At 39.6% G+C, this 17,655-nt stretch overlaps 1 protein-coding gene across 1 annotated transcript in view; it reads left to right on the top strand.

The window, feature by feature from the left end:
• LOC109624584 (tumor protein p53-inducible protein 11) overlaps positions 1-14,485 on the top strand; it is a 38,453-nt gene extending 23,968 nt beyond the window's left edge. Inside the window, exons 3-8 of the mRNA XM_020079376.2 lie at positions 120-259; positions 7,058-7,116; positions 7,214-7,262; positions 7,449-7,545; positions 9,701-9,802; positions 11,914-14,485. Of these exons, the coding sequence (XP_019934935.1) occupies positions 131-259; positions 7,058-7,116; positions 7,214-7,262; positions 7,449-7,545; positions 9,701-9,802; positions 11,914-12,047 (570 nt within the window). The 5' untranslated portion in view covers positions 120-130 and the 3' untranslated portion in view covers positions 12,048-14,485. The remainder of the gene's footprint in view (positions 1-119; positions 260-7,057; positions 7,117-7,213; positions 7,263-7,448; positions 7,546-9,700; positions 9,803-11,913) is intronic.
• The last annotated feature ends 3,170 nt before the right edge of the window (positions 14,486-17,655 follow it).

The raw sequence follows: 17,655 nt of genomic DNA, 5'->3' as shown, positions 1-17,655 counted from the left end.
CCCCCCTCTCTTTGTAATCCATTTATTCATATATCCTTTCCTGCAATATTAATCTGCACACAGTGCTTGTCATTCCAGTTTATCTAACCTTGAACCTTTTGTATCATCTTCTTTGTTAGGTTTGTGCACCATGGTGTCTAAACCTCACCCTCCTCTAATGAAGAAGCACAGTCAGACTGATTTGATAAGCCGCCTGAAGAGCCGGAAGATCCTCGGAGTTGGTGGTGAGGACGATGATGGCGAAGTTCATCGCTCAAAGGTCAGATTACATCACATGAACGCAGTCCAATTAATTTCAGCCTTTATGGGGAATAATGCAGACAGTGCAAAAAAGTGCTTAGTAATAGATATGAGCATGTATTAAACCATAACCAGATAACATTGATTATAAACAAAAAATGCACTCAACCGCACATGCATTCACTAACCCAGAGAAATCGATTGCTTTTAAAAGCCAAAATAGGCTGCTAATTGGCTCATCACTCACGTCCCATTGGGTGTTTCCCCTCTTTATGCTTCAGTGAATCTAGATCACATAATCCCACGAGTTCGCACAACTCCACTAAAATGTGACTGTCTCCCCTGAGAGACTCCCTGCCTCTGTATTATATAATTCCTACCGAACATTTGCATGGACAGTGTATAGTCATGTGTACACGAAAACCGCACACACGCTGGTTCATTTCAGCGGTCACAAAAACACCAGTCATGATCACGCACGTGGAGCACAGTTGCAGAATGATAAGAGTCTCTTACCCTAGTTGTGGTTCAGAAGGCTCACATATCACGATTCTACTGATTTTTATTTGATCATTTTTGATCTGATGGCATTAGAATGAGCACAGGCAGAGCAAACACTTCCTCCCTGAAATATTAATCAGGCAAGTGGGTGCAGGGAACAGAGCAGAAGGAAGCAGGCATACGGTGGCTGATGGCATGTGATGAGATGTCAGCCCCCTCTTCTCAGCCCTCCCAAGTGTTTGTTTTCTCTCGTAATGTTTTAGCAACTAGCCTAACCCAGACATCTGCCACTTTGATCCCTTTCACGGAGCATTGAGATGGAAATAGATACATATAAGCTGCTTTCAGACAACTCAGCACAATCTCCTGACATTGCTGAATCATTTGCTGTGGACATTCTCCAGAGTTAAGCCCAATTCATGCTTCTGCATCGAAGCTACACCGTAGCCTACGCACAGACGTGTACCCTACACGAAAGGGTAGTAGCTGACTCTAACATTTTCCGTTCTCCCAAGGGAAAATTTCAGGGAAATGTCAAGACTTCATGTCTGAAAGCAACTTTATTTTTCTATTTTGACTTGTTTTGTGTGCTGTTTTAAAAAGTGTGCTTCCTAATTTTAACTGTGACTTCAATTGTGACTTTGACTGTTGCTCTGACAGTCTCGTTATTCCCCATTTTATGCACTGTGCTGGTATTTGAGTCGCTCCATTTACCCTTGCCACAAGTGTTTGTGGTAATGAAGTACGGTGAGCTGCATTTAGCAGTTGGTTTGGAGGGGAAACAGTTGGCTTTATCCCTGTGGTACCTGTAAACAAAGGAGGGAAGTCCTGCTGCGCTCCACTGATTGTTCTCTTCCTGCTCCTCTTACAGTCCAGAGATAAGAATGCAATTCCTATTACCCATACTAAAGTGAGAGAGAGGCTTGGTATTTATGCCACTGTGCTGTACGTGAGTGTAGCCGGCTGGAGATATAGACTCTGCAGCCTCTGGTTGCAGCTTCTTTCACCTACTGGTAGACAGACTGCTTTGGTGTTAAGGTCATGTAGCAAGAATCAAACTCTGACAGCCTCCGCCTTCATAAATAAGACATATAACAAAGTTATGAATAATTTCTGACCCAGAAGATAACCACTGAGCCATAATTTATATTTGTTGTGACAGTGCAACATCCATCAGATGAGAAGTGTACATACTGAAATGACAAATTTTAGCTCTGTGGACAATAGATTCTTCTTCTCTGGGATATTTTTCCTGGTCTCTGGTTGAAAATTTGCACTTTGTTTACTTCACTTATCGGACTGAGAGATTGATGACAAAGCCGGGCAATCGCAGCTGTGATTAACCATCTCTTCCTGCAAACAGCATTGTGTATCCCTTCCTTTTCCTGTTTCTCCCTCACTCCAACACTCCCTTCTGCTTCTATTCCACACTGAGCCAGTCCTGTGCCATCAGTTGACGCTCAGCTCCCTTTGAGTGTTTCTTATGCCAGCCATGCATATTTATGCGATCTTGTCAAAATCTGCCCCTGAAACCATGGCACAGGAAGGACTGATTCACTGGGTCACATGATCACAGCTGGCTCCTGAGCCGCTGTAGGGATGTTAAAACATTTGGAGCTCAGCCCAGAAATCTTTAGATTCTGCCTGATATTTCTGAGTGAAATGATTATAAGACATGAGACAAAAGCTTTTCTGTGCTCTACCCGACGGCTCCAGTCAGATGTGGAGGCTGACTTTCACAACATGAAATTATAGTAGCTAAAAAGAGTGCAATCTGACTTCTCATTCAACTTCATTATTGTGTTTATTTCTAGTAGAACTCTCAGAAAGAAATAAAAGCCTTGACATTGATGAATCAGTAATGATAGATTATAAGCTGCCAAAGCTTGGTACAGTTCTGTCATATCCACTGCTTCTATCCTGTGATGACGGCCTCTTTTGAACTGTGACAAATTTTAGATATGACAAACTGCTTTAACGCTGTGTCTCATCTGTCTATCTGATACTCACTTCTTCACCCCCACAGTAGCTCTCTTTTATCGTCTCCGGTCTGCCACACTCCTCTGCTCTCTCATCCTGCCAGGGATGTAATCAGCATACACCAAAAGAAGTCGAAGTTAATCTGTCCTTTTTTTGATGTGATGATAAGCTCATCGACACTTCTCACTTCATATTATGACCCCTGCCAAGGAGGTTATGTTTTCATTGCTGTTTAATTGTCTGTCAGCAGGATTGCTCAAAAAATACTGAACCGATTTCCATTTAATCTTTTGAAGCGGTGGGGCACGATCAAAGGAAGAACCTAATATTATTCGTTATTTATTTTCTGAATGTATTTTGTGCATTGACTTATCCAGTAATTTGAACACAGAAACCAACATCAAGATTATAGAAAAGCCATTCATCCCATACTATCCTATAGGGGCTATAAAAAGACATCAATGCTCATTATTCCACATTGGGGCGAGCAGCACACTTTTTCAAGATGTAAAAAAAACAGTAAATACTCAAACATTCATGGATTTTAACACGGCAATGTCTGGAGGTCCAATTAAAATGTGTTCAGCAAAACTCTATAAACCCCCCCCTGTCCGGATCTTTCTAGTATTCTGTTCTACTCTGAAAACTCACAGACTCCTCAAGCAGGAAACTACTTTGCAACTGATAGCAAGTTCCATGTATACACTGCTGCCCAGACAATCAGTCATCTGAGAGGAGAGATGTTTAATGATAAAGGGAAATAACTGATGTTGGAATGATTAGACCTGAAGGCGGTGAATGAAGTAGTTCAACTTTTTGACTCGGGTTGTTTTGGTGTGGCAGTTTTCACAGTGGTAGAAAATTACCTGGTACATTTTCCTATTACTGGTATCGGAAAAAGAACATGCAAGCGAACCGAGACTCTCACATGCTCGTCTCCTTTCCTCCTTGACTGACTCTCACCACCACACACACACATGCAGGGGAGAAAATGGCAGAGAAGCAAGAGAGATACCACCAATCAAATCCCTTTAAAACTGAATAAGAATCTGCAATGTGGGATTGTTTTGGTCATTTTATAACTTAATTCAGGGTTGTCCTTAAAGACAGATGTCCAGTTTGCACAAACAATGTGGACGCAAAGTGGCTGCCAAAGGAGGAAACGCATCTGACATGTTTGTTCTTTGTGGAGGGATGGGGCTCTCAAGAAGGACAAAGTTTGTGTGTCCTGAACATTGTAAAGGTTGATCATAAAGTGTACTGACAGGTTTCTGAGTAGTTTTCCACATCTGGGCTCCTGGCTACATCTGTGTTGTCTGTCCTTTTGCTGACCTCTGACTTAAGATTCAGACACACACACTGACCTCAGTCTGACCCCATTAAGAAACAGACACACAAACTGTCCTGGCTTTGGGGGGGCAGACATAAGTGAGATTCAGTCTGGCTCTTCTGCCGCACACATACAATTAACATTAACATTTTTTTTAATCAAACAATCAATCAATTAACAGAGAAAATTATCAACATTCATAACCAAAATATATTTGTTTTTAGTCACTGGACTAACTATTATATTAGTTGCAGTTTGACACAAACTATATAATATTAACAATATATATATACACACACATATATATAAAAAATACAATGTATGATAGTATAATGTATGACATTTACCTGCCTTGAGTACTTCTAATATCTGGTATTTTTAATAGTGTGTTATAAGTACTTGCTGAAATAAAGGATGTGAATACCTTCACCACTGGTACCAACATAAAAACTGACATGTTCAACCAAAATACCCTTCTGTGTTCAGCCCCCGGGCTCATTGTAGCTGATAGTAGCACTTGGGAAATTCCGTATACCAAACTATGAAAACAGGATGCTTTTTGAGACTGATATCATGAAAATACCTGTAGCAACCCTGTTCACAACAAACCAACATACAGTATATAATTCCTCTGTGGTTGATTTTTCTGTACATAATATGGTTTTATTTTTCCACTTGCCCTGTGTGTGGTTTGTTTGGCTTCCTGTTCTTGTCCTTGTTTGAAGTCTTAATCAGATGTATCTGCATTTCTAAGCCTATATGCCCCAGCAACATGCTAAATGTTCTTCTGAACATTGTTTTTCATATATTTATACAGATACAATCAGGGGCAGATTTCCTAGGGTGGGACAGGGGCGTACTAAAAGCATCATGCTGGTGACATACTATGACAGAATAGTGGGTTTCGGTAAAATGTTATTGCTGATTATTAACATTTCAGAATTTTGTAGCTAAAAAGATAAAAGATTCTTATCATAACAGATATGAAACATGTGGGTGTGTCTTCTCAATATTGCATCATTCATTCTTAGTGACTTTTCACAAACTATTTCTTGTCTTTGTATTCAGCTGTGATGAATAATTGGTTACTAAGAAACAGCATGGCACACTTTGCTCTCAATTTGTCAAATTGTTCCCTCACCATTTGCTTCAGGCTTTCAGGAATATAAATAGAGTGCTGCGTGGTCCTCACGTTGCTAAGATTAAGTTAATTTGTAGCAAAATGTTTTTTCTGTTGCCAGAAACATTTGAGTTGGTCGTTCATCCAGAATCGACTGGAAGATGTTGTTATGACATTCGAGCTTAATCTTCAGGGGGTGATTAACAAGGTGAAGACATTCATAGTCTCTAATTAACATCCTAATAGGTCTTTCTTTGACACTCATCTTTTCTCTCCGCCTCTTTAAAGTGCTTCTTTCCAGGAGCTTGGTAAAGATGAGCTGGGAACATTACAGTTTTTCTGAATTGCTAAAACACTAATTCCTGTTGTATGAATCAATTGCTCAGTTCTCTAAACTCATTCATTGAATTGAGCATCATTTTGACAAAACCATAAACTATCTTCACCTAGTAAAACACTATTTGCAGATCTCAGTCCTTCCTTTTGCAAAACTCTAAACACATTCTCATGCAATAAAACACAGTTGTCACTGTGATGCACTTGTGATGCATAATGGTAACGACAAGTGGCAAAATATGAACACAAATGAAACACATGTGCCATCCATTGAACACAACGATTCAAAATTGATCACACTTGTTTCTCTTCCTGTCATGACAACATGACAACCAATATAAGCCAGTTCAGAGTGCCAGCAGGTTGCTCCTGCAAGCTCATGACAACAATGGATCAGAGACACAGAGGACGAGTGCGTGAAAGAGGAGGTAGAGGTGGAGGACAAGAAGGAGGAAGAGGAGGGAGAGGAAGACGAAGAGTGGCAATTTCTGATGACATTTGGGCTACCGCCATATAACCTATACTTGCCACCGTACTCTCCCTTCCTCCATGCAATAGAGGAGTTGTTCTCCACTTGGAGATGGAAGGTGTACGAGCGACAGCCTTACACCAGGCTTACAGTAATCTTTGTGAGGCCATGGAACTAGCCTGTGATGACATTGGTGAGGAGATGTGTCAGGGCTGGGTACGGCACACTAGGGGTTTTTTCCCCATTGCCTGGCAAGGACAAATATAGCATGTGATGTGGATGAAGTGCTGTGGCCTGACCCAGCCCAAAGACAGGATAACGCTCAATGAAGCTCAATGATCAACTGTGTAAAGTACTTTATTGTGACCAATAAACATTTCGCCATGAGCAGCATGCCTTGACCACTGTGTTTTAAATTTTTTGGTGTAGTGTTTAATGACAGCTCAGCAGTTTTTCTATTTTGACCGATTCGTGCAAGATCTGACAACATTGTTCGGTTTTGAACACGTGAAACTATTTTGAGGCGATGATGTGGTTTTGCAAAAAAAATCTGAGGTTTTGTGAATGTAGTTTGAGAAAAGAGTTTTGTGTTTAGAATTCTGAGAAAAGGACAGGAGGATTCAAATAATGTGTTTTAACAATTGTGAAAAACTGTAAATACACCTCCATGAAGAGTGATTTATACTCAGTTATGCAGTGCTTTGTTAAACATGTTGTCATAAGAAAGTGTTTCCAGATATGACCTGTCAGGGCCTTCACACATGCCGAACAAAATCTGAAATAAGTTCACACCAACTGGAAATACTCCCTCTGGTTTAGATAGGGGTTGCCGACTAGGTAGCACATGCAGAAACCTGGATATGAACATGCCCACTTCATGCCTGTGAATTGCACGGACAATTATCTGCTCCATTCACACATCGAACAACTTATTCTTCCCTTTAGGTTCATACACGTACAGCTTCTTTAGGTAATGTCTACAAGGGTTCAAGGGTACAGTGCACGTGTGAAAGCAGATATGATTAATGTTACATTTCCATTCTCATTTCCTTTTTCCGTATGGTGCCGCGTGGTCTTACAGATCAGTCAGATGCTCGGAAATGAGATGAAGTTTGCAGTGCGAGAACCTATCGGGCTGAGGTGAGATTTCAGCTGCTCACGGTGAACATTGCAGACTGTATGTGGTTAAGTTCAACATCTTTATATTCACACTTTTATGCAATGTCTTTCTTATTAGGGTGTGGATCCTCCTCTCTGCAGTGGGTTTCACAGTTATGGCCTTGATGGTAAGTGTTGCTCTGCACTCTCTTTGTGAACAAATCCTATTTTAAACCCATCAGAGCTCAATGTCCTCAGTGGTCAGGGGCAGCACACACAAACAGGAAGACTCTCGTCAGTACTGCTGCAGTTTTGGGAATACAGAATGTTGTCCTGTTATATTAATTTGACAGAACTGTGTTTGTCTATCGCAGGCCCTGGTGTTCCCTAACCAACTATATGAGGTCGTTTTTGAGGAGGAACTCTCCTCGACTAGCATCTCCATTCGCCTTTATGGAGGAGCACTGCTCAGTAAGTCTTCACTTCTTAGACGTAACAAATATACAAAGAAAATAAATTCCTGAAGCTTTTCATGCTTCCTCATGCACAGCTGCAGTACAGTGAGTATACTGCACATAATGAAGTACATTCACTTTACTGCAGTGATGCTGACAATGTTTTCATATTGATTCATATACTAAATATATACTTGTATGCTAAACATATACACTGGTTTACTGCTGATCTCGTGTGATAAGGCCACTCAATGCATTCATTACAAATCACACACAAACAGTCAGATAATGAACAAAATGCCTCCTGCTGTAAAATCAATGTTTACGACACCAATATTCTGATATAAACCTGATTAAGACAAAAGTCTGAACGAGACATTCTCATGTAAACAGCATTTTCTTTTTTAAATTAAGACTTGTGGAGTATTCTGATCTAAGTTGCTGTAGACATGTATATGAAAAAAAAAAATCATCCTTTTTTATTGCTTCCATAAGAAATACACAACCTCTACCATAGCAGGTATGGTAAAGTGTATGTACAAAAACACAAAGTAAAATAAAGTATCTTCTTTTTCTAAAGCTTCATATTATAGTTTTCACTCCATGCAACATCAACATACGGCATCATACATTGAACTCATGTTCTATTTCATGCAGGGGTTTTAAAACTGGCAGAATAATGTCACATGTAATGTCGTATCGGACGAAATAATGTGAGTCATAATCACTCTATGCTCTGTGAGATGAAAACTGGAATATAAATGGAATATTCTGTCAGCAACTTATGTAAACATCTTAATCGAAATATTGTCTTATTATTACTAAGGTAATTAATCGTAATATCTTAATATTGGTGTCCACATATACACAGTACTTCGCTGCACATTTAGATTCAAGGGAAGGCTACAGAGACTGATTCTCCTGAAGACTCATATACCATGTCTATTTCTAGTGGAAGCACAGTGGGAGATCTTGGGACAGTGTATGTACAGTATGTGTGTGGAGGGGGCAGATTTTAGAGCAGGCATTATATTAGTCTACATCCAAATTTTGTAGCTCGCTCATACACATTAAATTTAGCTTTATTTTCCCCACTCGTCCGTGTCACACCAACCACAGGAGACTATCAACGCTCATAAATCTGCCAGGTGATTGCGGCGTTCCTTCTTTGCTCCGCTGTTACATAGAAATTACATTGTCATTATTTTAATGGCTTTGGTTTAAGACAGGACTTGTCAGGCAAGTCGGTGAGTCAGTCATACAGTTAGTGATTACAGGATTTATGATGGCTGTGAGGAGCACAGCACGTTTGTGGCAGAGACGCAGGTAGCACAGAGCTCTTTCCTTGATGGGAAAGTAAGAAGGGAACAAAGGGTGAGAGCACAGGCTTAAAATATATCCAGTGAAATTCTCCAGGCTGTCACTTTCAGCTAAATCAGGCACTTTTGTCAGAACGTTAGCACATCGACTGTATACACACAGAGTACCACAAACTAGCTTATCTGTTTAATATGTTCTCCTCCACATCTTATCCTCTGCCACGTCGAATTCAAATCTTAACAAGATCAAATCTCAACAAATCAAAAAATAGCCCTCTATCATTACTGCATCGCCTGGAGAGAGTTAAAACCTTAAATACAATGTATTGAATTGTGGCTGAAGATATGAATGAACCAGCTTTCAATCTCATAAAGAGAGCCAACAAAAGACTGGTTCCTTTATTTAAATGTCATCGGGGCTGCGGGGATTAGGAGGGATAAAAAGGGCGATGTCTTGTGAGACAAGGAGCGGTGAAGGGGGGGGTCGCATCTGCCACACAGATGGAACCTGGCAGGGAGAGGATACAGTCCATCAGCACTCCCACCTTTTCTGCCCACCCCTGCTCGTTTCCATAACCTCGAGGGTGTGCGTGCGTGGGTGGAGTGAAAACAGGAAACGTGAAGAATGACAGGGAATGAAATTATTTTTTACAGGCTTTTATCAGAATCAATAAGTCAGAAGATATAGCATAATCAATAGTCCAATTATCACCATGTGAATTGCCCTAATAGTAGTTTGATGGTGGTGCTGTTAACATGTCTGAGTCTTCTTTGCGGAAAAGCCTCTTTTTTTTCTGTTTCATTTACATGCCCTCAAGCTTATAAATGTCTTTTTGTCATATCCTTCTCCAGGCCTGGCCCTCATCATGTGGAATGGTCTGTACACAGCAGAGAAGATCGTCATCCAGTGGACTCTGCTCAGTGAAGCCTGCTACTTTGCTGTCCAGTTTCTGGGTGATTACACTTATCCAACACGTCATTTACAGTGATAGTCATGTCTTCTTACTCAAACCATCACACAACCCCTGTTTTCCATCACTCGTATTGGCTTGAGTTAGTATTGAAATGAAAGTACAATCGAATTGATTCTGCTGGTGTTTAGTATGTGTGTTGATACTGCCCTCTTGAGTTCAGTAAGCAGAGTTGCAGCATTGCAGTTTGTTTCAGGATAGATTTTGAAGTCTAGTCCACTGGTCACCAACCTTTTCAAGTCCAATGTCATTTTAATTCTAAATGTAAGCCAAGATCTACCACCCTGATCTTCCAAAAAATATTTATGTAAAATATAAAAAATCATATTTATTGTTTTTCCAATTTCTGCTCTGGCTCAATGTACGAGCTTAAATGTACACAAAGAAAGGCAGTTATGGAACTTTATCTATTCAACACACAATATTCACATTAATATCAATTCATATTTACAGCCCTAACCCTAAAATTTAGTTTAGTACATAATCTGACTTGTATTGAAGGAAATGCAGTAGATAAACCAGCAGCTCTGCTGGACACACAGTCAGTGTGAACAACTGACAACCAACACACAGCTGATTAGCTGACCAGTGAATCCAGAGAGTGCCAGGTATCAACAGTGAAGAGAGCTCTCTGCATTAACAGCCACAAGAGAAAATAATAGAAATAAACTTCATTTGTATAGCACCTTTCACACTAGAAATGTGCTTTGCATACAATATAGATACAAAGAAAAACAAGTTAAAATGTCATTCATATAAGAGAACAGATTTGAAGCAACACAAGAACATGTTAAAGAGACATTTAAAAGAAAAGCAAATAAAAACTAATAAAGTTACATTTAAAAGCACAGGAGTGCAGGTAAGTGTAATATCTTGTTAAAGGCTGAAGTAAAGAGAAATGTTTGAAGTTTTCTTTTAGAAGAACTAGCTTCTCTGATATCTAGCAGCAGTCTCTTCCACAACTTTGGAGCAGCTGCATCTCTGATTTATTTCGGCGGTTGTTTGGAACCTCTAATAGACTTCCTGCAGATGATAACTCTATCCTAGTCTACCCAGAGCCTTGTATGTAAGAAGAACCTTTAGGTCAATCAAATAAGGTTTTGATCACCTTGTTAATGTGAGCCTTGAATCTCAGATCAGAGTCTAAGATAACAAAAATGGTCACATTCAATTCACAGCTGTGGTCCAAGCTCACGTGTCCTCTCATGACCAACTTGGACCTTTGACAACTGAAAACAACAACTTAAAGTGTGACTTGTGCTACAGCCCACGTCTACAAACCAACCAGTCATTACTGCAGACAATAAACTGGCAGTAACTGCAGCTTATATAAGAGTGAAACCTTGTGGAGCAGTATTTTCAAAACAAGACATAAGATCGGCACCGATGGATGATACCAGCTGATGATGTGTCCCTACATATATATATATATTTATATACATTCCACTCCTTGACCCCTCATATCTATTGACCAACTTATGTGAGGTCTGCCACTGTTTTCAATGTGTTTTTATTTTATTCTATTCATCAATCAATGAATCAAATTGTTTTTAAATGTGCTCTAAACATACAGAATTCACCTGACTTTAACCTGCCAGAAACCGAGCTCTCTCTTTCTCGCCAGTGTTGCATCTTGCACGTTACGAAAGAAAAAAATTGCTGTTGCATGTTGTTCCCAAAACAAGTACAAGTACACACAACGTCCATGGCTATTTATGTGACGATGCCTGGAAGTTCAATGATTGTCATAACATCGTGCCAGAAAAGAAGCAGTCAGCCAAAAGCAGATGGAAACCTTTGTACTGTGGAGTAATTTGATCTGGGAGTGAATGCTGATTGTATCCATTCCCATTGCAGACAAAAAACAGATGTTAGTGGGTTTTTTGACCCCTGAATAGCATCTAAACAGAGACATACACTTGCAGTGACCAGTAACTCTTTTAATGTACATATGATATAGGTGTGTGAGCAGACTTAGAAAATATGAACCTATAATGTAAGATCTACATCTCATAGGCTTAAGTTCATTGTGCCTTTTTACTTACGGCAAAACAATTATATTTTAAGTGCTGTAATGTTGCTCTGTGATTTCAGTGACATCCATCACATTAATGGAGATTGGGATCCTGCCCAATGCTGCCATACTTCTGCTCCTCAGCCGAGTGCTGTTCCTGGCGGTCACCATGGCCTACTACTACCACCTGGGCCGTAAGCCGAAGAAGATCTGAGCTGCCTTGTGTGATTCTTCCAGGGAGGGGACGGCTGAGCAAAGATCACAAACGTGTGGGGTCAGAAGGTTGGGATTATTATTTGACTGGGGCTTGGAGCATTTCTTTGCCAGTGGACGCCCCCTGCCCCTTTCTATGGCACATAACATATTGTGACCCCCGAGTATTAAACAGATGAGCACAGTCTCACATTCCAGAGTCCACAACAAGAATGAGAAACCTCATAGTGAAAGTGAATTACTCTTCCACTGGACTGTGAGGTCAAGCCCCTCTCGACACACATCTGTTCTTTGTGCAGTGCTGAGTGCTGTTAGCAGTATATAGTGCATTGCATTCTTGTGTTATCTAGTCCTGTGATTTAATATGTACAGTACAGGGTTATTTCAAACATCTGACTGTGTTGTAAATGTACAGCTACTTGATTTCTAGATTGGGTATTTCGTATTTATCTGTTTGATAAGAAAAAAAAGCATCTGGACACAGCTTCTTAATCACACTCAAGGACCAAGACTTTGTGCTTTAATTTGTTTCCTGTTTGCCGTTGATGTTAACACAAACTGTATGTATGCTGAAGTGAAGCCTCGATGTGTGTGCTCTCGCATGCTTCCCTGACAACTCCCTACCGATCGTGCTAAATGGAAAAGCAGCAGCTGTGATTACTGTAGGAATCAGGTACAGTCAGACGATCTAAAATGTCTCTGGTTGAGTGACAATGAACCCTTTCTTACAGCGCTGAGCACACCATGGAAACTCCTTAAGGTCAGTTTATACCCTCAATCACGCCCATCAGCCTCTTAGACGTACCCAAAAGGAAATGCTGAATCAAAAAAATGTTTTCAGGGAAATGGTGAGTTTTTTATTCTTTGAGGTATTAGTCAAGAGATTCTACCAAAGTGAACAGGAATCGTTTTGTACAGAATATTTACACGTCGGAGATTAATATATGTAATGTTGATGAACGCACACGTGAGCCGACTCGCAAACGAGTTGTTCTCTCCTCGTTGTGTGAGCACTGTTAGACAGGACCGAAGCCCAAGTGATCTTACAGCAAGAATTTTACACTCTGACCTTTACTGTAGAGCTAGTGTCACATGTCAGGGTAAACACACCTGAACTGGTTCCTCTTTAGTGATGTAGCACAGTTTTTACATAAACCTTATCCGTAGTCTTGCCTTAAAGCTTATTAAAAGAAACAGTCATCAACACTGCAACCTACTTTTTTGTATATATGTAAATAAAATTATCTACTATGTGGTGTTCTTGTGAACAGAACAGGGAACTTGTTCAGTATTAGTGAGACAAATTTTCTAAAGTGACACTTATGTTTCGACACCTTGCATGCAATATAATCCAGCAAAACGAATAGCTCAGAATGTGTAGCAAGCTGCCACCAACAGGAACGCAGAGCTGATGATAAAAATGGTAAATTATCCAAAACTCTTGAAAAGGCATCATTTGTTTTTATGGAAGTTAAACTCCCTGTGCTTTAAAGTTAACACCCGATCAATACGTTCGAAACATTTTCTACCTCTGCCCTTTGGTACGTGACGTCCTCGCTCTGGTTTAGCACGCCAGCAACGCTAACTCTGATTTCTGCAGCTCCGCACCTAAGGTCAGTCAAACAGACAGTTGACTCGGAAAGTAAATTTGTCTTTAAACATCATTTTGAGTCAAACAAGAAAGACTCTGCAGGACTCCTCCAAAGGTGGTCCATATTGTTGCAAATGACCACGTTGAGTTCTGCCCCAGAAGGGAGTGGTCTTGAGGGCACAGTGATTGTGGGTTTGCAGTTGCGAGTCCAGCACCGAAGGCAGATGTGCTCGTTACTTTGGGTGAGTTTTCAGTTCAGATAGGGAACGTGAAACATGGGTGAGGTCTCCCTTACTCCTAAAAAGTAGTAATTATCCTTTTTTCCAGTGTTTAATTAAATGCAGCTCTCCTGAGTGACATTGTATGCCCCAGCTTACTGCTCTGTCCTGACTAGCATGGTAATTATTGAGTTCAAGAGAAATGCCGTTCCATTTCCGTCGATATTGCAGGCCTCAAATCATCAGCCTAGTGAAATGTTCAGAAGTCTGTAAAGCAGGTTATTTTAGGAGGGATGGGCAGTGTCGGGGGGGATGTGCGGCAGTAGGGAGGCGATGAAATGGCTCTTTCATCCTCCAGCTTTTCTGACGTAAATTAGTCAAGATGTTACATTGGTAAGTTGTGTCCTTTAAATTTTAGAGGAATGGTAATGGTAATGGCTTTTCCCTCTGTGGATCCAAAATATATTGTACTGTTGTGACTAGCATACCAGGTCAAACTGTTCCAAGTTGTAGCATTGTGTTTTTATGTAGCCTATAAATGTGCGATACTGTACCTCAGAAATGAATTGTTATGGATTTCCATTATTTAGTTTGAAATAAAAAACATTGTTTATTTTGACGACTTCAAAAGTGGTGCCATCAACTTTGTTCCCTGTTGTCTTGTCTGATTGAAATATGTAGAACTGTAGCTACATTCACATTTAATGAATGCAGATTATTTTACACATTAATTTAAATCACAAGAAGTCTGGATACAAAAATCTATATTTTCAGAATCACTTCTTAAAGAAAAATGATGTATCTTTAAACTACTCTCTATGTCCACTGAAAATCCTCATGTTCCAACCAGAAATTGTTTCGAAGCTTTAATTGAAAATGGACTACAGTCATTGTTTTTAAAATAGTTGCTGATTAGTTTTCTGCAATTCAACTAATTAATCAATATATTTTTCCTGCTAAAAGATGGAGCCCTTAAGTTCCAATCATGCTAAATGTAACGTTGGTATAAGGATAGAATTTAGTGATGAAGTTGCATGTTGCAGTTGAACACACCCCACCCTACCCTTTCCTTCCAAACATGAAAGAGATCCTGTGGTAGCTTCAGTTGTCATATACATTCAAAAGGTGTTTTGTTTGTCCAGTCTGGGCTACTGTAAAAAAAAAAAGGCGACCTCTGTAGAGAGGACCCGCCCCCAATGTAAATATAAAGTATTTCAATATAAAGGGCGCATTGTAGTTTTAAGAAAACAACAATTTGTCCAATTTAGATGAAACAAACTAGTGAAAACATAACCAGGATTATTTAATATTTAATTCCTGCCAATAGATTTCTTTCACCTGAATCTTACACACTGGACCTTTAAATGTTTACTGGAATGGTAACATGCTGAACTCAAGCTTAAAGGCATTAAATTAAAAAAACAAGTTTATCATACAATTTCAAACATGCCGAAATACCACAGATGCCATGCCTCACTTGCATAACAGGAAACACAAGGTGAAGACTTTTATTTTATCCACTGATTTGATAGCTGACAGTCTGGAGCAGTTTTGAACAGAATACACTCTGCTTTAAAGTGGAGAGACTTTCATAATGTGTCCTGTAAGATTCAACAAAATACACGACAATCAAAATGTGCATGTTGGCTCTAACGTGTCTCAACAAAGAAACTTAAGAGGTGTGACGTAATGTCCCCTGCTTTGTTTTGTGTTGTGTGTTTGGAGACTGTACAACGTGTCACAACACGATCATATTCAGGTTTCCTCTAGGATCCCTTCTGTGAATTTAAATGAATGTACCTGGTGTAGCCTGCCACATAGTCTAACTTCACTATTTCCGCATGCTCACACACACACACACACACACACACACACACACACACACACACACACACACACACACACACTGGGCAAGCGGTGAAAAGGAGGATTGTGTGTCACAGGAAATGTATGTGTGTTTAAGGTTGTTTATAGGCAAAAGGCGCCCACGTGTCTCTGTGTGTATGCATTCTCCCCATACTTTCCATTTAATATTTTGAACCCTGGCTTATGTCTTCAGGCATGGTGGTACGCAGTATCTTAGAATGGCTCACAACGGATCATTTATAATGCGGTGTAGACTATTTTATCAGGTTTTACCAGCATCACCACATGATTTGCATACAAGTAAATAAAACATTTGCATACATTATCAGCAGACTGGACTGGAAATTTCTGTTCATATTTTTGTTGTTTGTCATGATCAAAAATAATTATTTTGCGAGCTTAAAACTTTTGTTTTCATAACTTTGGATAATACAACAACTTAACCCAGACACTCAATGTGACCATGAAGGCGTTGAGAAGAGGGCACCCTTTTGAATGAACATAGATATTAAAATAGGTCAAGTCCTTGTTTCTAAGCAGAAATTTCATCCCTCTGTAAAGAAAGACAAAAAGCATGCTGGGGATCCCAATCACTCTCTTGCTTTTAGGCATCTTAGGAACAAATGCACGCCCACATTAAGAAAGGCTGAATCTGACTATGATTTGTTTCTAATCCTCAAATCATATTCAGCTCTGGCAAAATTCTGGAAGGCAGCGAATTTTGTCAACAACAAGTCTTTCCTTTCCTTTCCTCCTCCTCTTTCTTGCCACAGCTGATGGGTGTTCATTATCAGACCATAAACAGACGTGTGCAGCTTTAAATAAACATTTTACATTTGCTGGGGATGTGATGATGAAATGTATACAGTACCCTTTCTTTTTGTCATTAATCCTGAAACCCAGCCAACACCAATCCCCTCGTCTTACATTACAACTATTCTCTTCTGCTGAAGTGACCAAAAAAGATCTAAAGAATTTGGTTGGTCAGATCAAACTTTTTTTATTTTATATTAAATATAAAGTTTTTTTTTTTAGCTGACCTAAACAATTGCCAATAGTGCAATCACTAAAACAATCAAACATCTTTCTCTTCTGAGCACTAGAGCCACTCTTCATTTAAATAATGTCATTTCATCTTTGAATCGAAAGAAACACTGCAGCTGTTCATAATGATGTTTCAAAGGTATTCAATATAGTCAGTCAGATATTGCTTCTAAGAGTACTTCATAATATATGTAAAAAAATAAAAGGTGTCCCTCAAGGCTCAATGCTGGGGTCTGTTCTGTTCACTCTATACTTAAATTCATCAGCAAGCAGGTATAATGAACACCTTTATGCTGATGATTCTATTTTTTGATATATTTCAGATCTGAGACATTCTCCTGTTAATTCTTTACAGAAGTACTTTGTTGAGTTGCAAGTTGCACTCAAAACTAAATATAAATATTATATAATTGAATACGAGTCATAGAATACAAGTGTGGTGGAATCTGGATGGATGAGAGCTATGTAAGCATTAGGAGTAAATCATGTTTCTGATGCATTGTAGAAGGGTGTTTATTGGGGCAACTTTCCTGCCTGTACTGGATTATGCCTCAGTTATGATTCTGTAACCCTTGGATACTGTTTATCGTGCTACACTAAGATTTATAACCAGTGATAATTATAATTGTATGCCATGGCTGGGTGGCCCTCTCCTACTGTAAGGCACGACAGACTGGGTTTTATTTATTTATGAGGCCCTTACTGTTTTTTACACCCATATGCTACTTTATTTCTGTCTTAACTTGGGCTCATCCCAAACAAGCTTGAATGATTGGACTATGTTTCACTTCTGTTTTCACTGATCCATTTTTTCTCTTTAAGCTCCCCTAACCTGAAATGCTGATCAATCAATTTGTTTATCTTTAGGGCATCTGAAATCTTTAATTTAA

This window comes from Paralichthys olivaceus, chromosome 7 (genome assembly GCF_024713975.1).
Source record: "Paralichthys olivaceus isolate ysfri-2021 chromosome 7, ASM2471397v2, whole genome shotgun sequence".
In the NCBI taxonomy this organism is placed as follows: domain Eukaryota; kingdom Metazoa; phylum Chordata; class Actinopteri; order Pleuronectiformes; family Paralichthyidae; genus Paralichthys; species Paralichthys olivaceus.
Note: the sequence above shows the minus strand (reverse complement) of the source record. Positions and strands in the feature narration are given on the sequence as shown.